Here is a 26,373-nt window from a genome sequence, read left to right as displayed (position 1 = left end):
ATTAAACTAGGCTAACTTAGTATAGATCTAAAGAAATTGGCAAGAACTGGAGAACGTTATATAGTTAAGATCGTTCCTAGGGTTTTGCAATTACTATAGAAGGTTTATAGTATAATAGTTAAAGGATATTAAGCCGTTTACGCGATTAATAAAAAAAGAAGAACTATAGGTATAGGGAGAAAAATAAAAAGAACTCTTTAAGAAAGTTAAGGAGTTGTTTACCCAGGAGCTAGTTTTTAAGATCTATTAACTAGGACTAGAGACGGTTATAGAAACAGATGCATTAGACTATATATTAGGGGCATACTTTATATAAAGATATTAGGATAAATAGCACCCAGTAGCATATTATAATTGGAAGATAATACTACTAGAGTTAAACTATAATATCTATAATAAGGAGTTGTTAGGTATAGTTATAGCATTAAAGGAATAAAGAGCATTCTTGCAAGGTATAGAAAAACTATTTATAGTTAAGACGGATTATAAGAACCTAATAGGATTTTTAACAACAAAGGAACTTAACTAAAGATAGGTTAGATAGGCAGAGATGCTTATAGAATACTATTTTAAGATTTAGTATACTAAGGGTATAGATAATACGCGAGTAGATGCTCTAAGTTATAAGGCTAAACTATAAAGTAATAGAAAGCTATTAGGGGCTCTACTATAAAAAGATATAGATGGATTAATTAGGTATAATTATTTAAAGATTATAGTAACTTAAGAAGAACTAGATAGAGTTTATAAGTTACTAGAAAGCTTTTAGGTATAAAGGATTTTAGAAGTATAGCTAGAAGATCTATAGATGGATATATACGAAAATTAAGAAGTAAAGTATATCCTAAGAAGTATAGTAGAGTAGTTTATAGAGGACTTCTATAAGGGACTAACTTAAGGACATAATAGAGCTATAGGCTTAGTATTAAGACTCTAAGAGGAGTATATTATTAATGGAATCTAAAGGATAGCTAGAAGGGTTACTAGAGAGTGTCTAGATTACTAAAGGAATAAATTAATAAGGTATAAACTATATAGAGGGTTATAACCTATTAAAACACTAGAAAGGCCATAGGAGGTTATATTATAGGACTTTATTATTAAGTTACTAAAGTTAAGAGATTCTATTACCGGACAAGATTATAATATAATCTTAGTAATAGTAGATAAGCTTATAAAGTGGGGATACTTTATAGTATGCACAGAAGAAATCTTAGCGGAAGATATTGCTAGAATCTATATTAAAGAAGTGTTCGTAAGATATAGAGCACTAAGTAAGATTATATCGGATAGGGATCTAAGATTTATAATAGTATTCTAAGAAGTATTCTTAGCGGAGTAAAGAGTTTAAGTAGCAACTTCTATTATATATTATCCGCAGATAGACGGTTAAACGGAAAGATTAAATTAGACGTTAGAATAGTATTTAAGGTATTATATTAATTATGCATAAAATAATTAGGTATCGCTATTACTAGTTACGTAGTTTTTATACAATATAACACCTTAAGAAGGAATAGGCACGTTACTATTTAAGGCAAATTACGGATATAAGCTAAGAATATTGTTATTACTATAGTAAGCGAAGAAAATAAGTAGCATAGCTAAAGAAAGAATAAAGATATTAATAAATCTTTATATAGACCTTATAGAATTAGTAAAGAAAGTATAAGAGAGAATAAAAAGGTATTATAACGCTAAGAGATCTAAGGGACCAGATCTTAAGGAGGGAGATAAAGTATAGCTACTATATAAAAATTTTAAGAGTTAACGACTAAGTAAGAAGTTAAACTATGTTAGACTAGGACCTTTTAAAATTACGTAGAGAATTTCACTAGTTATATTTAAGTTAAACCTACTAGCCAGAATAAAAATCTACCCTATATAGTATATCGTAATGCTAGAGCCAGTATATAGGAATATTAAGTTACTAGTTTACGAAGTAGACACATATAGAGGATAGGAAGAAGATAAATAGCAAGTTTTAAGAATCGTTAGTTATAAGGACATTAACAATAAAATATAGTATAAGGTTAAGTGGATAGGCTATACTAAGACTACCTAGGAACTACTAGAGAATTTAAAGAACGCTATAGGAAAGGTATAAGAGTATTAGAGGAGATTAGGTTAGGCAGTATTAATAAAGAAGGATTACTAAAGAATAAGTTACCTAAGGGGGACCTAAGAAGAGCAGCTACTAAAGTACTTAAGTCTGTTTCCTTCTCTATTAGAGGAGAATCCGTTCTTTTATTGCTAAGTTCCTATAAACTTTATTTTATAAGTTTCTATTCCTTAGAATAAACCTTCTTACGAACCTTCTTAAAACGAATTAGCTAAGCAGACGCCGTAAGACGAGATTTAAGAGCCTATTATTAAGCATTAGCAGCTTCTTATTTAGCATTATAAGAACGGCATAGTTCCGCTAGAGTAATAGACAGTTTATTATCTAGCTATATAGCAGTAGATTAAATATAAGACCCTAAGATAAATTAACTAGGGAACTAGACGGCTATTAAGAGTAATAGGCCGTATATATTTAGTATTAGAGATAGAGCAAACGTTATAGGATAAACGAATATTTACTTTAGTATACTCTAAGTAAGAGGATAGTTGTTGTGAAGATAGGTTCGCCAACGTAATATAAACTAACCCCTTTTTTAAATAGTAAGAATATGGAGACAGTATAATCTCACTAAGAGATAATATTGCAGCAATAGTGCGAGCACGATGGACGGTTAAAGAAGAAGAAATTGCTTTAGGTATAATAAGTAATAATATTAACCAAATTAATTAGACGGATATTATACCTCTAGTAAACAACTTAGAGATATTTTAAATCTTTAAGAATAAAGATAAAGAGAAGGGAGATGGTATTACGGACGCTTTAAGTACAATATTATAACTACTTAGAGAAGAGTTAGAAGAAGCTAGTTGGTTAATAAGAGCACGGTCTAAGATAGAGCCGATAGAGCTATATAACAAAGAATGGTAACTAAGGTTACGTAGAGTAATCTATATAATCTATAGAATCTATATAATCCGTAACAGAGTATATAGAGCACACGTATATTATATATAAGAAGGATTTTATAGGAGTACGGTTATATATTTAAGGACCCTTAATCCCTACCTAGATAGTTCCTTCCTTATAGTAATTCTTAGAATACAATTAAAGTTAATCTGTTAGGCAACTACTCCACTAGTTATTATTATTGTGTCGACTTCTATACTGCATTTCCTATATACCTAGCCTAATAACGAGCCCACCGTAGTTCTTACTACAAGGTTCCGTTACAAATCGCTAATTAAACCGTTTAACTACCTGTAGCATCTTACGCATCTTATTTAATGTATATAATACGTCCTTTATTATAACCTTAAGCTAATCCTCCACTAGTTTATTCTTATTAATGTTAGGAACGCGTATAAAGCGTATATATGGTAGAAGTTTAGGGGAAGACTCTAATGGAGGATTTTCCTATATAATTAGTAGCTAGTTAATGGAAGAATGGTAAGAACGTATAACTGTAACGTTATGTATTATAACTTTTTACTTAACTTCCTTAAATAAAATCTGTGGTCGGTGTTTTTGGGGTTGCCTTTTATAGTATTTCGTTAGCATTATGATGTTAAGGTGTTTTAGTGGGGCTTGCTAATAAAATTGCGCTAGCTGGGGTGCCTGTAGCATGCTAACCCAAGCAAAAGCGCCAAAAGCGCCCAATACGAAAAGTGACTTTTGCCACACGAAGGGATAAGGAGGTGCCAAAAGATCCCTTACAGAGAACCAGGGAGCACTCGCTGCATCAAGCCCAAACGACATAACCAACTAAAAAGACTCCAGAAAATCCCAAAAGAAACCCTGAGTTGCCCGCATCACAGGTGAGTCATATAAGAGACGACGCGCGCCTATATAAAATTCGAACCGTTTACTAGACCACCATACGAAGGTTTTGCTCAAAACGGCTTAGTGCGCGGCAAAACCCCGGTATGATGGTCTGGTACCGAGATAACGCGAAGCTCAGGCCGCCCGCTGCTGACTGTGCCCCGCCTGGCGGGCCAATGGCGGGCCGCTCGCGCCAATCCCACCTCTGGCTAGCGCTTGCGGCTGTGCCTCGCTGAGACGATCACACCTCAGTCCATGATAGCTGCCAGCAGGCAGCCGGCCACAATGCAGGCTGAGTGGCAGCAAACGTCGTTGCCAGGGCCGTCAGAACACCGCTTCACCCTCTCCGCGAGCATTTCTCCAGGACAACCCCTCCGCCCCCTTACTTCCACCGTAACGACTCCGAATGTCGCGCCGACTGCGGCGCGAGGAATACACGATAGGATGGGTATGCGCCCTGCCGGTCGAGCTGGCTGCGGCGCAGGAGATGCTCGACGAAGAGCACGAGGACCTTGAGCGCGACATCAGCGACCACGACGAGAATCTATACTCTCTGGGTTCGGTTGCAGGACACAACGTCGTGCTTGTGTGCCTGCCAGCCGGCCGGATCGGCAACAACCCCGCGGCGGCCGTGGCGACACAGATGAGGGCGACGTTCAAGGGGATCCGGTTCGGGCTGATGGTCGGTATCGGAGGAGGCGTTCCAAGCGCAGAGGTGGACATCCGACTCGGGGACGTGGTGGTCAGCCAACCACACCAGACCTTTGGCGGCGTCGTTCAATACGACCTCGGGAAGGCCACGCCAAGCGGCTTTGAGCGGACGGGGTCGCTGAACTCTCCGCCGCAGATGCTGCTCGGAGCGGTGGCCAGAGTGCGGGCGAACGAGCTCCGAGGCAGAAGCAAGCTCTCTAAACACGTCTCCAAGCTCGACCGCATTCCCAAGTTCCAGCACGACAAGACGGGGCCTGATGTTCTCTTCGAGGCAACTTACGACCACGAGGGAGGGCAGACGTGCAACCTGTGCAACACGGACAGACAAGAGGCTCGGCAACCGCGCGAAAGCGAAGAGGAGGTGGTAGTGCACTACGGGACGATTGCATCGGGGAACCAGGTGATAAGGGATGGTCGCACGCGCGATAGGGTGAGCAGGGAGCTTGGCGGCATTCTGTGCTTCGAGATGGAGGCAGCGGGTCTGATGAACAGCTTCCCCTGCCTCGTAATCCGCGGCATCTGCGACTACGCCGACTCGCACAAGAACAAGAGGTGGCAGGCGTACGCGGCAGGGATGGCGGCGGCATGCGCGAAGGAAGTGCTGTCGGTGATACCGCCAGCAGATGTGGCGAAGACCTGCACGGTGGAAGAAACAATCAGAGGCTCAAGCAGTTAGTGTAGCAGTCGTCTTGTATTGAATAGTATGTTAGCACTAATGCCGTGGCAGACCGTGTAACTACATCCACCTACTACATTCCGTTCCCCAGGAATCGATATTTCGTCGGAAGAAGGGCCGAGCTTAATGTGCTAAAGCGGAAGTTAATAGTGAATCAGGAGTGTCAGAGGATGTCTGTCGTCGGGCTCGGTGGAACCGGTAAGACGCAGATTGTGCTGCAGTTTGCCTACACGGTAAAAGAGACCTGGCCGGAATTCTCCATCTTCTGGGCGCCCACACTGAGCATGGAGAGCTTTGAGCAGGCATGCGCGGATATCGCAAGAGCGCTGCACATACCCCAGGCGGCAGGCGGGGAAGAGGACGCGAAAGAGCTAGTAAGGCAGCACTTGAGTGCGGCTCGGGCGGGACGGTGGCTGTTAGTAGTTGATAACGCCGACGACGCGGAGATTCTCTTCGGCACCGGGCAGTCGAAGGGCATCGTCGACTACCTGCCAGAGAGCGAGGAGGGCGTGGTCGTGTTCACCACGCGCACACTGGAGGTGGCGGTGTCGCTGACACGCGGCGACGTGATCGAGCTAGGGGCGATGAATCGACAAGACGCCGTCAGCTTCCTAGAGAAGTCGCTGATCAGGAAGGACCTTGTCCGCGACGATGCGGCCACGACCGAGCTGCTAGACGAGCTGGCATGCCTGCCTTTGGCAATTGCGCAGGCAGCCGCCTACCTAAACATGAACAGGATGTCTATTGCGAAGTACTTGCGGCTGCTGCGGAACACGGAGCATGACATTATCGGCCTCATGAGTAGGGAGTTCCGCGACGACACGCGATACAAGGGCTCGGCGAACGCAGTGGCAACGACATGGGTGGTGTCGTTCAGCCAGATCCGCGCACGCGATACGGTCGCGGCGGATCTTCTATCGTTCATGTCCTGCATCGAATGGAAAGCAATACCGCGCTCCATCTTGCCGGGCGTGCAGCCGGAAGAGCGGATGGAGGACGCCATCGGCACGCTCTGTGCTTACTCTTTCCTGGTAAAACGTGACGACGAGGACAGGTACGATATCCACAGACTCGTGCACCTGGCGACTAGGGTCTGGATCAGCCAGCACGGCGATATAGCAGATGAGGTAGAGAAAGCAATCCAACATGTCGTGGAAATCTTCCCGTCTAATGACTACGCGAATCGGGCAGTGTGGAGAGCGTATCTGCCGCATGCACTACGACTGCTCGGGGGCAAGGAGGATTGTGATGTTGAAGAGAGGTCTGAGTTGTGTTTGTTAGTGGGACAGTGCTTGCAGGTTGACGGCAGGATCCAAGAAGCAGTGAAGTGGCTTGAGGAGTGTTGCCAATGGAGGAGTAGGCTTGATGAGAAGGAATCGGGTCGGCTGCTGTCGCAGCACATGCTCGCGATGGCATACGAAGCAGACGGACAGGTGAAGAAGGCGATGGAGCTGCTAGAGCATATCGTCGCAGTGGAAGCAAAGGTGCTGGCGGAAGAGCACCCTTCTCGACTGGCGTCGCAGCACGCGCTCGCAGGAGCATACCGAGCGGACGACAAGTAAAGAAGGCGGTGGAGCTGCTAGAGTATATCGTCGCAGTGGAAGCAAAGGTGCTGGCGGAAGAGCACCCTTCTCGACTGGCGTCGCAGCACGCGCTCGCAGGAGCATACCAAGCAGACGGACAGGTGAAGAAGGCAGTGGAGCTGCTGGAGCACGTGGTCGCAGTGCAAGAGGCGGCTGGCGGAAGAGCACCCTTCTCGACTGGCGTCGCAGCACGAGCTCGCAGTGGCATACCGAGCAGACGGACAGGTGAAGAAGGCGGTGAGCTCGCAGTGGCATACCGAGCAGACGGACAGGTGAAGAAGGCGGTGGAGCTGCTGGAGCATATCGTCGCAGTGAGAGCGAGGGTGCTAGTGGAAGAGCACCCTGATCAACTGGCGTCGCAGCACGAGCTCGCAGGGACATACCGAGCAGACGGACAGGTGAAGAAGGCGATGGAGCTGCTGGAGCACGTGGTCGCAGTGCACGAGGCGCTGGCGGAAGAGCACCCTTCTCGACTGGCGTCGCAGCACGCGCTCGCAGTGGCATACGAAGCAGACGGACAGGTGAAGAAGGCGGTGGATCTGCTGGAGCATATCGTCGCAGTGGAAGCAAAGGTGCTGGCGGAAGAGCACCCTTCTCGACTGGCGTCGCAGCACGCGCTCGCAGGAGCATACGAAGCAGACGGACAGGTGAAGAAGGCGGTGGAGCTACTAGAGCACGTGGTCGCAGTGAAAAAGGAGGTCTTTAGAGACGATCATCCTTCGCGACTTATATCACAAGAGGTACTCGAAGATTTATATATAGAGCTAACCACTAGTCTAGACCTAATATAATTTACTATCCCTTTTTAGACTTTTAGATTTCTAGCTCTATATACTATACTTTTTAAAGGGCTTTATATAGATAGATAATAAGCTTAATATTTTAACTATTTCCTATATAAAAGAGGTTTTAGATTAGGGAACTAAAAGGGATAACTTTTAATTAACTATAAGCGAGGGAGTGATAGGTTAAGAATTAGGTAGCTTAGTCTTAAAATTTCTTATTAGTGTTTTAGACTACTCTACTAAGAAATATAATTTAAGCGTAGTTTAAAGCTAGCACTATTATATAACTAGTAAAGTATATAAGTATATTATAAGCGATATATAACGGTAATATATATATAAAGTAGTATATTATATTGCTACTACTAGTAGGGAGAGCGGCTGACTGGCTTTTACTATTACCTTAATATTTAGACCTTTTTTATATATAATTAAAGAAAGAATTTAGGGGGAAAAGTCTTCGCTATATAAGAGTATAATATATAGGTTTCCGCTAGAGGTTTATAATACAGCTTTTAGCTATAACTAGATTTAGACCTATAGGGTCCTAATTTATTAATCTAGTTTATTAAAACCTAGAGTGGGAACTAAAATAGAGTCTATAGCTAGCTAGCTATAGGTAGGCCTCTTAGATATATAGAAACTTAAAGATAAAAAAAGTTATAATAATTAATAGAGGGCTTTATAAAAATTGGCCTTTATACCTTTACGCGGTGGAGCCCGGGAATCTAGTATGCAGCTATTGGCGTTCTATTAGGATCGTGCTAATAGACTACTAAAGCAAACGTAGAGACGTATATACAGCAGCGTGCCGGCGCTGCGACGTGGTGGTAGCGTGGAGAATTTTAAAAACGACCATTACGTCCAGTCTTGGCCATGTCTGTATATTAAAAATACTACTTAAACCACGGCATCTATATCTAGCGTCCCCCCTTCCTTTTATGCGAATACTTATATAGCCTAACGACCAAATGAGCTGCACACGGCAACTAATAAGCCGTATACGGCGACCGAATAAACCGTATACGCCCTAGGAAGCCTATAATAAGTCTCTTATTCCCTACCTTATGTTAGCGACTCAGTCAATCGAGGCACGAGCACGGCAAGAGGGACGCGCAAGCCTGTACGATTGGTAGTCTATAAACGAGGATCTAAAGCTAGAGAAAGAAAAGGAGACGGAGGGCGGCGCCGCTCGACGTTATATACGATCCTCTAGTTACGTGACGGCAACTGTCTGGAACTATATAAAACTGTCTATAACTATCCGCCATAATCCACTAATATCCATTAGCCACAATCCACTAGTTTCCACCAGTGCCGTAACATTACCCCCCCCTCTAAAAAAGCCTGCCCTTAGGCTTTATACGTCCGTATTATATTTATAGGGTATTCTTATCTTTATACTTAATAGGCAGCTTATTATCTTTACTATTCTAGCACTCTATCTACTTATTAAGGTACTTTAGAAGTTTGGGTTTATTAGGGTAATAACTATAGAGTTTTTAAAGCTTATAGGGACTACCTATAAAGTTCTATATAGGGTACTAAGTAGGGTCTAGGTTATACCCTTTCTAACTAATATAACGGAACCTTATAGCAGGAACTACGATAGGCTCGTTAATAGGCTAGGTGTATAGGAAATGTAAAGATAGTAGTTAACAACGTAATAATAACTAGTGGAGTGGTTGCCTAATAGATTAACTCTAATTATATTCTAAGAATTACTATAAGGAAGGAACTATCTAGGTAGGGACTAAGGGTCCTTAAATATACAACCGTACTCCTATAAAATCCTTCTTATACGTAATATACGTATACTCTATCTACTTTATCGCAGATTATACAAATCCTATAAATTATGCAGATTACCTTACGTAACCTTAGTTACTATTCCTCGTTATATAGTTCTATCGGCTCTATCCTAGACTATGCTTAAATTAACTAACTAGCTTCTTCCAACTTCTCTCTAAGTAGTTATAATATTGTACTTAAAGCGTCCGTAATACTATCTCCCTCCTCTTTATCTTTATTCTTAAAGATTTAAAATATCTCTAAGTTATTTACTAGAGGTATAATATCCATCTAATTAATTTAGTTAATATTGTTACTTATTATACCTAAAGCAATTTCTTCTTCTTTAACCGTTTATCATGCTCGCACTATTACAGTAATATTGTCTCTTAGTAAGATTATACCGTCTCTATATTCTCGCTGTTTAAAAGAGGGGTTAGTTTATATTATATTAGCGAGTCCATCCTTACGGTAACCATTCTTTTATTTAGAGTGCACTAAAGCGAATATTCGTTCGTCTTATAACGTTCGCTTTATCTTTAATGCTAAATATATATAACCTATTATTCTTAATAGTTATCTGGTTCCCTAATTAATTTATCTTAAGGTCTTATATTTAATCTACTGCTATATAGCTAGATAATAAACTATCTATTACTCTAGCAGAACTGCGCCGTTTTTATAATGCTAAATAAGAGGCTGCTAAAGCTTAGTAAAGAGCTCTTAATTCTCGTTTTACTATATCCGCTTAGTTAATCCGTCTTAAGAAGGTTTGTAAGAAGGTTTATTTTAAGGAGTAGAAACTTATAAAATAAGGTCTATAGGAACTTAGTAATAAAAGAATGGATTCTCTTCTAGCCGAGAAGAAAATAGATCTAAGTAGTTTAGTAACTGCTCTTCTTAGGTCCCCCTTAGGTAATTCATTCTTTAGTAATTCTTCTTTATTAATACTGCCTAACCTAATCTCTTCTAATACTCCTATACCTTTCCTATAGCATTCTTTAAATTATTTAGTAGTTCCTAGGTAGTCTTATTATAGCCTATCCACTTAACCTTATACCATATTTTATTGTTAATGTCCTTATAACTAACGATCTTTAAAACTTGCTATTTGTCTTCTTCTTATTCTCTATACGTGTCTGCTTTATAAACTAGTGGCTTAATATTCCTATATGCTGGTTTTAGCATTATAATGTGCTGTATAGGGTAAATTTTTATTTTAGCTAGTAGGTTTAACTTAAATATAACCGGTGAAATCCTTTATATAATTTTAAAAGGTTCTAGTCTAACATAGTCTAACTTCTTACTTAGTTATTAACTCTTGAAAATTTTATATAGTAGCTATACTTTATCTCCCTCCTTAAGATCTGGTCCCTTAGATCTCTTAATATTATAGTATTTTTTTATTCTTTTTTATACTCCCTTTATTAATTCTATAAGGTTTATATAAAGATTTATTAACGACTTTATTCTTTCTTTAGCTGTACTACTTATTTTCTTTACTTATTATAGTAATAATAATATCCTTAGCTTATATCTATAATTTGCCTTAAATAGTAATATGCCTATTCCTTCTTAAGGTATTATATTATATGTAAACTATATAACTAGTAATAGTAATACCTAATTATTCTGCGCATAATTAATATAGTGTCTTAGATATTATTCTAGTGTCTAATTTAATCTTTCTATTTAACCGTCTGTCTGCGGATAATATACAGTAGAAGTTACTACTCTAACTCCTTATTCCGCTAAGAATACCTCCTAAAATGCTGCTATAAATCTTGGATCTCTATCCAATATAATCTTGCTTAATGCTCTGTATTTTATAAATACTTCTTTAATATAGATTCTAGCAATATCTTTTACTAATATTTCTTCTATATATGCTATAAAGTATCCCCACTTTATAAGCTTATCTACTATTACTAAGATTGCGTTATAATCTTGTCCGGTAATAGGGTCTTTTAACTTTAGTAACTTAATAATAAAGTCCTATAATATAACCTCTTATAGTCTTTCTAGTATTTTAATAGGTTATAGCCCTCTATATAGCTTATACCTCGTTAGTTTATTCCTTTAGTAATCTAGATATTCTTTTATAACTTTTTATACTAAGCCCTAGATTCCGTTAATGATATACTCCTCCTAGAGTCTTAATACTAAGCTTATAGCTCCGTTATATCCTTAAGTTATTCCCTTATAGAAATCTTTTATAAAATGCTCTGCTATGCTTCTTAGGATGTACTTTATTTCTTAATTTTTATATATATCTGTTTATAGATCTTCTAGTTATACCTTTAGAATTCTCTGTACCTAAAAGCTTTCTAGTAACTTATAAACTTTTTCTAGTTCTTCCTAGGTTATTATAATTTTTAGATAATTATACCTAATTAATCTATTTATGTCTTTTCGCAGTAAAGCCCCTAATGGCTTTTTATTGTTTTATAGTTTAGCCTTTTAACTTAAAGCATCTGCTCGTATATTGTCTGTACCCTTAGTATACTAAATCTTAAAATGGTATTCTATAAGTATCTCTGCCTATTTAACCTATCTTTAGTTAAGTTCCTTTATTATTAGGAATCCTATTAGGTTTTTATAGTCCGTCTTAACTATAAATAGTTTTTCTATACCTTATAAGAATGCTCTTTATTTTTTTAGTGCTGTAATTATACCTAATAACTCCTTATTATAGATATTATAGTTTAACTCTAGTGGTGTTATCTTCCGACTATAGTACGCCACTAGGTGCTATCTATCTTAATGTTTCTATATAAAGTATGCCCTTAGTATAAAGTCTAATATATCCGTTTCTATAACCGTCTCTAGTCCTAGTTAATAGATTTTAAGAACTAGCTCCTAGGTAAACAACCTTTTAACTTCTTTAAATAATTTCCGCTGTTTATTTCCCCATGTCTATATTTCTTCTTTCTTTATTAATCGCGTAAATAGTTTAATGTTCTTTAACTATTGTGCTATAAACCTTTTATAGTAATTATAAAATCTTAAAAACGATCTTAACTGTGTAACGTTCTTTAGTTCCTACTAATTTACTATAGCCTTAATTTTCTTTAGATCTATACTAAGTTGGCCTAGTTTAATAATAAATCCGACGAAATTGGTCTTTCTAGTAAAGAACTCGCATTTTTTAATTGCTACTAGTATCTGTTCTTCTTATAGTCTCTTTAAAACCCATTTAATATGTTCTCCGTATTCTTCCTTAGTTATTAAGTAGATAATAATAATATTAAGATATACTATAATAAATTAATTTAAGTGTTCTCTTAATATATTGTTAATACGCTTTTAGAACGTTGCTAGTGCGTTTATAAGCCTAAATTGCATAACTAATGGTTTATATAGTCCTTCCTTTAACCTAAAGGCTGCCTTTTATTTATTACCTTCCTTAATCCGGATCTAATAGTACGCCTATCTTAGATCTATCTTCGTAAAGATTTACGCATTGCCTATCCTGTCTTAGATTTCGCTAATTAAGGGTAAAGGATACCTATTCTTTCTGGTGATGCTATTTAACTATCTATAGTTAATATATAGTCTTAGTTTACTATTTTTCTTTAGTATAAACAGTACTAGATAACCCGCTAATAATTGCGATAGTCTAATATATCCCTTTTATAGGTTTTCTTAGATAAACTCTTTTAGTGCTCTACCTTCTTCTTTAGTAAGCTTATAGATTAGAAAGAACCTTAGACTTGTTCCTAGTTCCAATTCTATTTTATAGTCCCATACTATATACTTTAACAGCTTTTTACTCTTTAGTAACTATAGTTTCTTACTGTACTTATAATATCTTTTTGGTATATAACTTAAGCCTCGCTTAGTCTCTTTATATATTGCTCTAACTTAGTACTATACTAATTTAGTTTATTATTGTATTTTGCGGCGTTAAGTATCCCTAATATCGACCTAACCTATAATCTAATTAATCTTTAGATTATATTTCTATAACTAAGGTATTCCTAGTACTGCCTTGTTATTTCCTAATAGTAATACATTAAAAGACATCTTAATTTATCTTCCTTTAATGGTTAACTAAATAGGTCCTATTTTAAGGTTAATAATCCCTCCTCTATAGGTTATTAGATCTCCTAAAATCGTCACTAATAGGTAAGGACACTCCTTTTGCCTATGTAGTAACCCTATTCTTTTAACTGCTACTAGTGAGATATGGTTCCTTATTGCTCTACTATTTATTAATGCTTTAAACTGTTAATCTTGCCACTTAACTCGTAAATTTAGGTGTTGTCCTTAAATTCCTTTAAGGGTTTAAGGCTTTACTACTAGTTCCCTCTAGTCCTATAGGCCTCTACTTTTCCTAACTATTAACTACTTAATCCTATTTATACTTAGTCCAACTTAAGCTAATACTTAGTTCGCTTTTTATCTTTAATATGCTATAGATACGTGTTCTTTAGGCATTCCTACCACTATTGTCCATCTAGGCATTCTTCTATAAGGAATCTTCTAGGTTAAAGTATTAAGTCCCCTTATTCTTAAACTTCTATAGGGTGCCAACTATACATATACCTAGCGTTTTAATATTTCGCCTTATCTAATAACCAGTGTATCCTTATTAAGTACTTCCGGTTTTTATTTTTTAGTGCTCTATATATATTACACGCATTATCTACATACGCTATCTATACCAATATGTAATGTGCTTAGTGTTTTAGGTTAACTCTTGGTTTGTTTTTATCCTTAAGTTTAAACCTTTCTTGTACTAGTCTAAGCGTTACAACTTTATTCGCAGGTACTAAGATTTATCTTTTACTTCTCTAGTCCTCTAATCGCTCCTTTAGATCCTTTAATATTATAATTAAGGCTCCTTTAATATAACTTATAGCTTTCTCTATAATTAGGTGGTTTTAGACAACTTTTTCATCCAACTATATATAGAAATCTTCCTACTTATTATTGTGTTGTTGCCTATACCACTTTTAGTATAGCTGCTGGAGTATATATAGCTTATCCGTTAGGAAGTATCTTCTTATTACTGTATTATAATAGCCCTTTATATATTGTTCTTTAAACCTAGTTAGGATCCCTAGATCCTCTTCTTATTCCAGTTTAGTAAGCTACTTAGCTCTTAGTATGCCTGCTCTAGGCCTATTAGTGATTTTTTGTACTAGTGCTCTGTCTTTTATACGACCTAGTGTGCTAGATCTTTTGTCTAGTTTCTGTTCTTGCTATAAGGTAATTCTTACTCTAAATTCCTCTATGGTTTCTTTCTTTTCGCGTCTTATAAGTGGATCCTTAAAGTTATCTTGCTTTTTAATTCTAGTATTAATTTTCCGATCTTTAGGCCGAATACTATATTCTCCTAGTAAGTCCTCTAGGTTTATATATCTGTCTCCTAATCTAACTGCTATTTATGCTGCAGATTCTCTAATCTATAAAGAAGCCTCTTGCCTCTTCTTTATAGATGTCTTTATTTAAACTCCAAATTCTTAATCCCTTGGATTCTTTAATCCTAAGCTTGCTTCCATCTTAAGCTTAGCTCCAGCCTTAGTCTAACTAGGTGTCACGGAACCCCACCGCAGGGGCCTCCATAGGAGAGCCCCGTGCTCTCGCGTACACCTCGCGTACAGCTTATGTCAGCTACGCGTAGGTATATCACCTCCTTACGCCCTTAACCCTTACGATCGATCGCGTAACGTCTTATAGACTCCTTAAATACATACGTCTTGTAGCCACTGCCCCGTCCCATGACATTACGTTGCGCCTTTTTACTACCGACACCTAGCCTATAACCAATTCTACGTCTCTGCAATACTATAGGCGCTGCTAGAAGCAGCGTGCCTATAAGTTACCTTACTTTATACTTTTAAGGAACCTATAATAGTAAGATAATATTTCTTACTAGCCATTATATTAAACCTAAAGAACAATCTAATACCTATACTCAACCTACGACGCCAATTAATCCCAGGAGAATTCGATTTATTAGCCCTAGCCTTAACCCCTAAGGAGATAGACACCAATAATGTCTTATCTTTTATTAACTACACAACTACGGACAAGTAAGTGGAAGGGCTACTACCTATTAAAATTAAAATATGAGACGCTAAGATGTTCGCAAAAATGGTAGCACGAGAACCCGATAAATACTACCGCCTTCTATAGAACTACTACCTAAAGCTTATATAAGCCGAGATGCGTACTACTTAAGATTGCGATATTATCTAAGACCTACAAGCTCGCGAGGCGCTTGCTAATAACACGCGTTAAGAAACCAAAGACGACCTCTGTGTGTCTGAACGCGACGTCTAATAGTTAAAGAAGGCTAAGATTGCACTTATTGCTACGGTTACTAAAAGAGAAGGCATAATTAAATACCTATAATCTTAGCTTAACGAGCATATTTGTAACAACGCTAGACACCTCTTTACTGCATATAACGCCACTTAAGTCTCTATACCCTTGGTAACTTTACCTACTTAACGCTTAATAGAGGGTTAGCGCTAAGCAGCCTTACCTAATAGGAACCCCTACTAAAGTAATAACAAAAGCTATAACGACTAAACCTAAGCTGCTACTATAGGGTCTAATATATGTTACCTTAATCCCCTAGTTTTTTAGGGAGACCGTAAAGAATATAGCTACTAAAAGATGCAAATCTACAAGAAACTAACTTAGAGCGCCTACCTTTTTCCTACGGAAGATACTAAGATTGGCTATATTATTGGGCGAATAAAGGGTACACCGTTTAATAGACTCTTTGCCTAATAGAAAACTAATAGCCCCTAGAAGTGGCAGTCCCACTAAGAAGTCCTTAATGATCTTAACCTAATGTACCGTAACTATAACCTACTAGCTACCAACTAAGCTAAACTATATACCCTAAAGATAAGCCCTACTAAATTATTTAACAAGTTTTATGTTAAATTCTAGGAATATACTAAAGCCCTTGCCTGAGATAATACTAAAGACTAGAAAGATCTCCTTAAAAAAGTTACTTATTGCCTTAGTTACGCAGCCGCTAGCTACAACTATAATAATGTTTATAATATGGTAGCAGCTATACGGAAGATTAAACAACGACTAAATTAGATCGCTACTATAAACCCCTACCTAAAGACCTCCCTATAGAAGCCCTCTGGACCTACTAAACTACTAACGCCCACTACTTTAAGTAATACTACTGGTCCTAATATTAACCTTTTTATACTAACCTTCCTGTAGAAGCTACTAGATAGAGAATGCGAGCTACTCTAGAAGCTAAAGCGTTGCTATAGATGTTGTTAAGAAGGCTATTATAGCTATAGCCTAAACTACCTAATAGCTAGGTTTAGCAGCTGCCGCCTAATACCTAACCTAGTACCTTAAATACTAAATACATTACTATATGCTACTACCATACAAGATAAAGACGTAGTAATAGCAGTAGAGTTAGATATGGAAACGGAAAACGCCAAGTCTTAGCCCTAAGTCGTAGGTTAGGATGCCCTAATAATAAGGGGATCTATATATCGGCCTGCTTAATAAATAACTTAGTAAAGATAAATAGACAGAAATAGATAGTTTTACCTATAATAGGAACTACTGCCAAAAAACAATATAAAAGCCGTTCTATAATTGATTATAAAACTACTAATAAATTTATAGATACCTAATTTGTGTGTACTTATAATCTACTTACCTTACCCCTTACTAAAGCCCGCGCCCTATAACTCGCCGATAGTAGTTGTACCGTATAGAAGATTACCTATATAGTATAACTCCACCTAGATATAAATAGGCACCAGGAAGAACTCTGGGCCTATATTATACTACTTACTAACTACTCTATTATCCTTAGAATAAACTAGCTTAAATAATACAACCCCGCCATTAACTAGAAAAAGAGAGAAGTAACCTTTAACTTTAAATACTATAGAGAGACCTGCCTAGGATATGGCCTAGCCGCCTCTATTTACTCCCTAGGATACTAACCTAAGGAACCCCTTATTACCCTACCTATAACCAACTACTACTATATAAGTGCTACGGCCTTCTACCGCATAGTATATAGAAAAGGCTGGACTGTTACTATAGCCTCCTAATTACAACTATATAAGCTTAATAAAGAATAGGACTACGTCCTCTATAGTAATAGGATAGATATAGTCGACCTTTTAGAAAATAATGCCCCCGCAAAACTCTACGGACTTTTACCTTTAGACTTTAAGAAGTTTATAAAGCTTAAAAAAGGACTTACCAACGAGGAACTCCGCAAGCTCCTCCCTAAGAGGTACTATGACTTTATTAACGTATGCTTATAAAAGAGCGTAGATATACTCCCCCTATATTAACCTAATAACTATGCCATTAATATTAAATAAGGAAAAACGCTACCCTATAAGAGACCCTACCTAATATTAAAAGACGAACTTCTAGTTGTTAAAAAGTATATTAACAAACACCTTAATAAAGGGTTTATTCGCCCTAGCATGTCCCTAGTAGCCGCCCCTATCCTCCTTACTAAGAAGCTAAGAGGAGGTATTTAATTCTACGTTAATTATAGAGGACTTAACGCTATTATAATTAAGAACCAATACCCCGTACTACTTATATATAAGACTTTTAAGCGGCTTAGCCAAGCCAAAATCTATACTAAGCTTAATATTATTGCCGCCTTTAACCGCCTCTAAATATAAGAAGGTAATAAATAGAAAACTATATTTGCATCGCGCTTTAGCTAATTCGAATATACCGTTATACCCTTTGGCGTATATAACGGCCTAGGCAGCTTCCAAAGCTATATTAATAACGCCTTATAGGACTACCTTAATAACTTCTGCTCTGCGTACCTGGACAATATACTTATTTATAGTAATAACCCTTCTAAGTATACTGAGCACGTTTAAAAGGTCCTATAGCGCCTTAGGGACGCAGGACTTTATATTAATTTAAAGAAGTGCGAATTCTTAGTTATAGAAGTAAAATACCTTAAACTAATTGTTACTACTAAGGGTGTCCGTATAGACCCTAAGAAGGTATATATAATTACTAAATAGTAAACCCCTAACTATATTAAAGACGTATAAGCTTTCCTTAGTTTTGCTAACTTCTATTAAAAATTTATATATAACTTCTTGGGTGTTATAGTACTACTTATAGTAATAATGCGAACGAAGGGCCTTTCCGCGAAAGGAAGAAAAATATATTTATATTTTATCTAGACGCTTAAATGCGAGAAGGCATTCTAAGACCTTAAAGATACTTTTACTAAAGCACCTATCCTAGCTTACTTTATACTAGGACGACAACTTTATTTTAAGACTAACTCCTTAGACCATATTAACGTAGGCGTCCTTTTCTAGATAGGTGACGACGGTCTCCTCTACCTAGTCGCATTCTATTCGTCTAAGCTTATACTATAAAAATATAACTATAAGATCTATAATAAGGAACTTCTTACGATTATATAAGCGTTTAAGGAATTCCGACCGGAACTTTCCTTAGTAAAACCTAACTAGCTAACTAAAGTCCTTACGGATTATTGCAACCTTAAGTACTTTATAACTATAAAATAGCTAAACTAACGCTAAGTACGCTAGAACGAGTTCCTCTCTGGTTTTAACTTTAAAATTATATATAGGCTAGGAGTATAAGGTACTAAGCCTAATAGCCTAATACGCCGCTTATAAGACCTTCCTTAGTCTAAAGATAACCCCTATAACTAGTTCTAATAATAGACGATTCTAAAAGCACGGAATTTGGCCCTAGGTATGCTACCTATAATAGAGCTAACTATACCTTAGCTCTACACTATAGAACTAAAATTACCTCCTAAAATTAACGAGCTTATTACCACGGTATATAACACCTCTGTTGACCTATTATTATATTAACTTATTGCCACAAAGACTGCCAGCGCCCGTATACTACCGACTAAACTCTAAAGCTTAGGCTAAATTAATATAGCAGCCTTAGAAGTAAAAGAGAATAGGCTCTATTATAGAGGCCGTCTATTCATCCCTAACTTAGAAAATCTATAACGGTAACTAATCTAAATAGCCTACAACCTTTAATTAAGCGGCTACCTAGGTAGAGGAGGAACCTATAAGCTTCTTAGCCAATACTACTTCTGGCCTAAAATAATAGACTTAGTTAAACGCTTTATAGGCGCCTACTATAGTTATAAGCGCGCTAAGGCCTTTAATATAAAGTACTAAGGACTACTGCACCCTCTACTAGTACCTATATAACAATGGGCAGATATCGCCATAGATTTTGTTGTTGACCTACCACCCTATAAGCGACATGGCCGTACCTATAAGAACATCCTTATAATAATATGCCGACTTATAAAAGAGCGCCACTACGTCCTAACTAAAGGTATAGCCGTTAGCAACGTTACTAACGCCTTTTTTTACAAAATCTACTAATTACATAGGTTACCTAACTTAATTACGTCCGACTAAGGCATATAATTCAGCTCTAATGTATAGAAACGAATCTACTAACGCCTTAGCATCTCCGTTAAGATATCTATATCCTTTTACTACAAAACTACTAGGCAACCAGAAAACGCTAATATTAGTATAAAAGCGTACCTATAATAGGTAGTTGCCTATAGTTAAGATAACTAGGTAGATTACCTCCTACTAGGTGAATTTACAGCAAATAATTACGTCTTAACTACTATAGGACTTACCCCGTTCTTCGCGAATAAGGGATATTACCCCTAATCCGGCATAGAACCACCAGAACCTATTAATAAGAAACTACTATATAGAAAACGCCTTAAGATACTACTTGCTAACTAGCATATAGACTATATAAAAAATCTACTCGACTACTATAAGGGAGAAATGGCCTGGGCTTAAGTAAAGTAGGCCTACTTTGCCGACTGTTATAGAACGCTACCACTAGAGATGCGTGTTAGCAACTGGGTATAGCTAGATATATGTAATATCTCTATGTAGAGGCCTATAAAGTCACTCGATTATAAGAACTTTAGCCCCTACTTAATTAAACGAGTTATTAATAGGGGAGCCGCATATAAGCTAGAGCTCCCGCCTACCCTAGCCACCCGTGGGATATGGCCTGTATTTTACCTATAGCTACTACACCTTTACTAGCCTAACCCCTTACTAGGGTAGACACAGCCCAAACCCCTACTAGTATTAATTTAAGATAAGAACGAAGACGAGAACTATAAGGAGTAGACCATTAAACGAATTATTAACTCTAAATACTTTAGTAAAGGCAGAGGACGACGGCTCTACTACAGAGCTATATATATAGGATTTGACATAAATTAGCTAAAATAGTAACTATAGGAAGACTTTAAAAATGTAAAGGATCTAATTAGCAACTTTTACTACGCGAACCTATAGAAACTGGGCCTAAGCAGAGATTTTATACCTAATCCTCTATAGGAGCCCTTATAGAGTTAAACCGTTATATATTACTATATAGGGGCAAATTGCCATTAGATTGCCGTTAGATTGCGGTAAAGTGCGATTATATAACCGGAATATTGTTAAGATGTCCAGGAACTTTAACCGGCGGTTAAAGTTATCTAATTAGTTAGATTTTTAGATGCCAAGCCTTATTACATAATATTATTTTAAGCCTTTAGTAATACCCCCCTTTCTTCTTTTCTATACCCTAAGTGTCCCTTTTATATGTATATAGTAACCACAGCGTCGCCGGAGCTCCGCCTCTATAGGAGGGGGGGTAGTGTTACGGAACCCCACCGCAGGGGCCTCCATAGGAGAGCCCCGTGCTCTCGCGTATACCTCGCGTATAGCTTATGTCAGCTACGCGTAGGTATATCACCTCCTTACGCCCTTAACCCTTACGATCGATCGCGCAATGTCTTATAGACTCCTCGAATACATACGTCTTGTAGCCACTGCCCCGTCCTGTAACACTAGGCTTAGGTGTTCTTATCTCGTCTTAAGAGTTTTAAATCTCACTCATCTCGTCTTAAGAGTCTTATGCCTGTGGGAAACTCTATCCTAAGCTTATTTATATGTCTTTAAACTAAGCTACTGCTCTGCTCTATCGGTTTCTATTTATCGTAGGTCCTTAAGCTTACCTTATCTTATCTTAAGAATCTTAGTCATCTCTTATCTCATTTTAAGAATCTTAAGCCTTTAGCCTTTTGCCTTTATTAAGTGCCAAAGTGGTTTACTGTCCTACTTCTCTTACGTCTCGTAAAGCGATAGACATCGTGTCTAGTAGGGTTTTAATCCCTACTAATGTTCCCTATTCTATAGTAGAATCATCCTCTACTTTTAGTATAATATTTCCGAGGTCTATATGCTCTTAGTAAGCTGCTTTTATCGCCTTATTGTTATAGAATGTTTCGCCTACGTTAAATTCATCATTTTTAATATCCGATCTGCGAACTAGTTCATTAGTTCCTCTATACTCTATAGATTTTGGCTCCTATAGCTAATAGCTTATACTATACTTAGCGTCTTTATAAATCCAGCATGCGTTATTATAATAAAACGCAAAACTTCTAATTAAATATTCTTTTGTTCCTTGCAGTATATTATCGTCCCTCTATATATATATGCCTTCTGTTAGTTAGGTTCCCTTTATTATATAGTAACTCTAACTATCTTTATAATCCCTTGCGAAATAACCTTATTTCCCGCAATTTATATAAGCTCTATCTTTAAACTATTAACTTTATTATAGAGTCCGCCTAAACATCTTCTGCTATTAAGATCCCTAGTTTGGCCTCTACTCCTTAGTCCTATAATCACTAGATCCTTAACCTCTAGGTTTCTATAGTTTCCTACTCCATCTCTTATAGGCTTCTTTAATACCACTTAGGTCTATTAGCTTTGCGCCATACTATAGTTTTTAACTTAGCTTTAGTTAATACGTACTCTACGCCTTATACAACTATAAAACTCTATCCTAACCTCTCTTGGTCTGCTCCCTTTAGTAAATCCTATTATCGATTTTTATTGCTTAATCTATTAGTTCCCTTAAGGTATCCGCATCTTCTATTAGAATAATTACATCCTAGACTTTAGCCTTAAGTCCCTATTTATACTATACTATAAGCGCTTTATTATTCCACTTAACTTATATTGCTAGCGTTTAAAATTACGTTATATACTTAATTACTAAGGTTTATTGCGTAATGTCTTAAAGTTTTCTTTCTGCCGTGGTTGTCGCCTCTAGGTCTCTAAATATTTATATAAGTCGCTCTATAAATCCGTACCATCTTAAAAACATAAACTATACCTCTTAGTTTATAGTCGTTATTCCGTTTACTTATATCTCTATAAGGTAAGGCTTAAACTATTTAAGTGCTCTTCTTGTTAAGAATAATCCTACGTACGCTATTTAATCTATAGGTATTATTAGCTTTACTCCCTCTTACGCAACTTTAAAGTGCATCTACGTAAGGAATCCTTTAAGCTTTGATCTCTCTCCTAAGAATCTTTTAATTAATGGTAACTTAACCTTTGCTGCGCCTATCCCGTTAATCCTATTTTCGAGTACTATATTATTTTCTATTAACTAGTTAACTATCTCTTATAGTTGTCTAACCGTTATAGGTTACTATAAGTTAGTATCTGCTATACTAGTGTCATTACCTAATCTCGAAGTAGTTGCCGCCGTTAATGGTGTTATAGTGGCTGCTTTTAGTAGCATGTTGTTTGACTTTCTATATTTAATACTATAACTAGGTAGTGATTATATAACGGAACCTTATAGCAGGAACTACAATAGGCTTATTAATGGGCTAGGTGTATAGGAAATATAAAGATAGTAGTTAATAACGTAATAATAACTAGTAGAGTAGTTGCCTAATAGATTAACTCCAATTATATTCTAAGAATCACTATAAGGAAGGAACTATCTAGGTAGGGACCAAGGGTCCTTAAATACACAACCGTACTCCTATAAAATCCTTCTTATACGTAATATACGTGTGCTCTATCTACTCTGTCGCGGATTATATAAATCCTATAGATTATGCAGATCACCTCACGTGACCTCGGTTACCATTCCTCGTTACATAGTTCTATTGGCTCCATTCTAGACCGTGCTTAAATTAACCAACTAGCTTCTTCCAACTCCTCTCCAAGTAGTCGTAACATTGTACTTAAAGCGTCCGTAACAACTAATATAATATTTTAACGTTCCCCTTATAAGCTTATAGGCTAGTATTTCTTTAATTTCCTATTTATTATTGCTATTAACTTAAATTAGTAGGGGAGATTTATTCTTTTATTTAGGTAATAGGTTATTTATAGCTTTTTATAGTTTATTTAGAGAGAAAATAGGGTAAACTTTAATTAAATCTAGGAGCTTTACTTTATACACGTTACCTATCTTCTTAAGAACTTTATATGGTCCTACTATCTAATAGTCTAGCATATAGCTAGGTCGTTCCGTCTTCTAGTTCTTTATTATAACCTAGACTATATCTCCTACGGCAAAGTTAGGCTCTTACCTATACTTATTCGCCTACTATTATATTAATTTTTAGGCCTTTTCTAAATTTATATAGGCTACCGTCTAGGCTTCTTCTAAGCGCTTAGCGTACTACTAGGCTTCCTTATAAGATAGTTTTTTATATATAGTCTAGGGTCCTTCTAGTCTTTCCTAGTTAAAGCTTATATAGGGTAAGTAGCCCATTTCTAGCTAGATAGGGGTAAATCCTATATAGTTATAAGGTAGGGTTACTTAGGCGTAGTCTATTAGGGGTAGCAGTTTAGCCTAGTTATCTTAAAAGTAGTTAATAAAGGGCCGAAGTCTCTAGTTTAAGTATTAATTTATAATTTCCGTCTAACTATCTATCTAGGGGTAGTATACTGTAGAAAGCTTTAGCTTAATACCTAAGATTTAGGTAAACTTATTCTAGAAAACTAAAATAAATTATAGCCTATAATTAAATATAATAGTATCTAGTAGTCTATAAATTTGGTAGACGTAATAGATATATAATTAGGCCGCCTCTTTAGTATTAATATTTTTATAACAAGGGATTAAGAACGGGCGCTTACTAAAGCGGTTAACTAGGATTATAACTATATTATATCCGTTATAGTCTATAGGTAGTTTATAGAAGTCTATAAAGATATACTACTAGGGGCGTTCTAGTATTAGGAGTAGTTTTAATAGTCCTAGGGTTTTATCTTATAGAATTATAGATCTATAATAGTTGTTATAGTTCCGTATATAGTAGTTAATATTTATAACTATTCTGGGCTAGTAGTAGCGGTCGCTAATAATCTTACGAGTCTTATTTTTTTAGGGTAGGCCGTAAAGACCTAGGTATAAGCTTTAGCAATAAGCTGGGTCTATAAGTTCTATTTCTTAGCTACTATTAGCCGTTCTTAGTGCTTAAGTAATCCGTTTTTAAGGGACTATAGGCTAGTAACGTTCTTTGCTTTTTTACGGTACTCCTATAGAGAGGGGGTTGTTTAGTTAGCCTATAGTAGTTTATTAATAAGGTTAAGTTTAAAGGAGTTAATAGAATATATCTTAGCGCCTAAAAAGTCTATACTTAGTTCTACCTATATCTAAGGGTTAAGGTATTTTAGTTATAATAGCGTCTAGGTCTATAATAAGATCTTTATAGCTATCTAGTTATTTAGGTTTTACTTATACCTTATAAGAGCGTCCGCATAGTTTATAGCGCCTAGTCTATATATAATTAAGAAGTTAAACTAAGATAGAATATCCACCTAGCGTACCTACTAGGCTATAAGGGCCTTAGTTATTATAAAGTATTCTAGGGCCTTATAATCTAAAACTACCTTAATTAGCTTAGGGGTCCCCTCTAGCTATATACGCTAGTACTAAAAGCTAAAAATAATAGCTAGTATTTCTTTATTATGGATATAGTAGTTTAGCTTAGCATCTATTATAGTCTTTAAATAGTATATAATAGGGTACCACTCTCTATCTAGTTACTTCTAGGAAAAAATACCAGCTATTACGCCGTTTAAGGCATTAGTTTCTAGTATTAAGGGCTATTCTAGGTTAAAATAGGTAAGTAGGGGAGCCGATACTAGCCGTTTCTTAAGCTTATTAAAGGCCTGCCTATATATAGCGTTAAAGTAAAATAGCTAGTCTTTTCTAGTAAGACGGTTAAAAGGCTAGGTAATTCTACTATAGTTCTTAATAAAGCGTTAGTAGAAGTTATAAAAACCTAAAAATAATTATACCCCTTTTACGGTCTGTAAAGGTACCTACTAGTTAATTACAGCCGTCTTCTCTAGGTCAGTTTTAATTCTATTTATACTAATAATAAAACCTAGGTACTTTATACACTTAACACTAAACTCTAACTTCTTAATATCGACCTAGAGGCTAGCCTTGTAAAGCTGTTATAGGACTTTATAGACATACTCCTTATATTCTAGCTTATTCTTAAAGTAGATTATAATATTATCTAAATAGGCTGTATAGAAGTTGTTAAGGTAGTTAAAAAGTACATTATTTATATACCGCTAGTACGTAGCTAGTCTATTAGTTAGTCTAAAAGGGAGTACCTTATATTTATACGTTTTGTAATAGATCTAAAATATAATAAGATCTTTAGACCTAAGGTTTATCCTAATTTAGTAAAAAGTCTAGCGGATATTAAGCTTTATAAAAACCTTAACTTTACTTATTTAGGCCAAAGTCTTATTAAGTAGGGGCAGCGGATAGCGGTCCTTATAGGTTATATTATTTAGCTTATAGTAGTTAATANANAAGCGGNGTCCTCTATTTAGNTTTTTAATAAAGANAATAGGNNAGGNNAAAGGGGCTTANCTAGGCTTAATAAAGCCCTTATTTAGGTTATTAATAAAATACTACTTTATAGCCTATAACTTAATAATAGACTACTTATAGAGGGGGCTAAAGCTAAGGGTATTTTCCTTGCCCTGCTTAATCTTAATCTTATAGTTATACGGTTAGTAAGGTAGAAGTATATTAGACACTACTTTAGAGAATACGTCCTTA

At 36.7% G+C, this 26,373-nt stretch overlaps 2 protein-coding genes across 2 annotated transcripts; both read left to right on the top strand.

Moving 5' to 3' along the window:
* The first annotated feature begins 4,173 nt into the window (after positions 1-4,173).
* Positions 4,174-7,097, top strand: K441DRAFT_629418 (purine and uridine phosphorylase). The gene is made up of 2 exons (XM_067646228.1): positions 4,174-5,265; positions 5,322-7,097. The coding sequence occupies exons 1-2, from the start codon at positions 4,290-4,292 to the stop codon at positions 6,830-6,832; spliced, it is 2,487 nt and encodes an 828-aa protein (XP_067507877.1). The 5' UTR covers positions 4,174-4,289; the 3' UTR covers positions 6,833-7,097.
* K441DRAFT_320583 (uncharacterized protein) lies at positions 6,962-7,836 on the top strand. The gene is made up of 2 exons (XM_067641163.1): positions 6,962-7,078; positions 7,252-7,836. Exon 2 carries the CDS (start codon positions 7,264-7,266, stop codon positions 7,642-7,644), a length of 381 nt encoding a protein of 126 aa, XP_067507876.1. The 5' UTR covers positions 6,962-7,078; positions 7,252-7,263; the 3' UTR covers positions 7,645-7,836.
* The last annotated feature ends 18,537 nt before the right edge of the window (positions 7,837-26,373 follow it).

Source organism: Cenococcum geophilum (genome assembly GCF_001692895.1).
Source record: "Cenococcum geophilum 1.58 unplaced genomic scaffold K441scaffold_7, whole genome shotgun sequence".
In the NCBI taxonomy this organism is placed as follows: Eukaryota; Fungi; Ascomycota; class Dothideomycetes; order Gloniales; family Gloniaceae; genus Cenococcum; species Cenococcum geophilum.
This window is presented reverse-complemented; position numbering and strand designations above follow the sequence as displayed.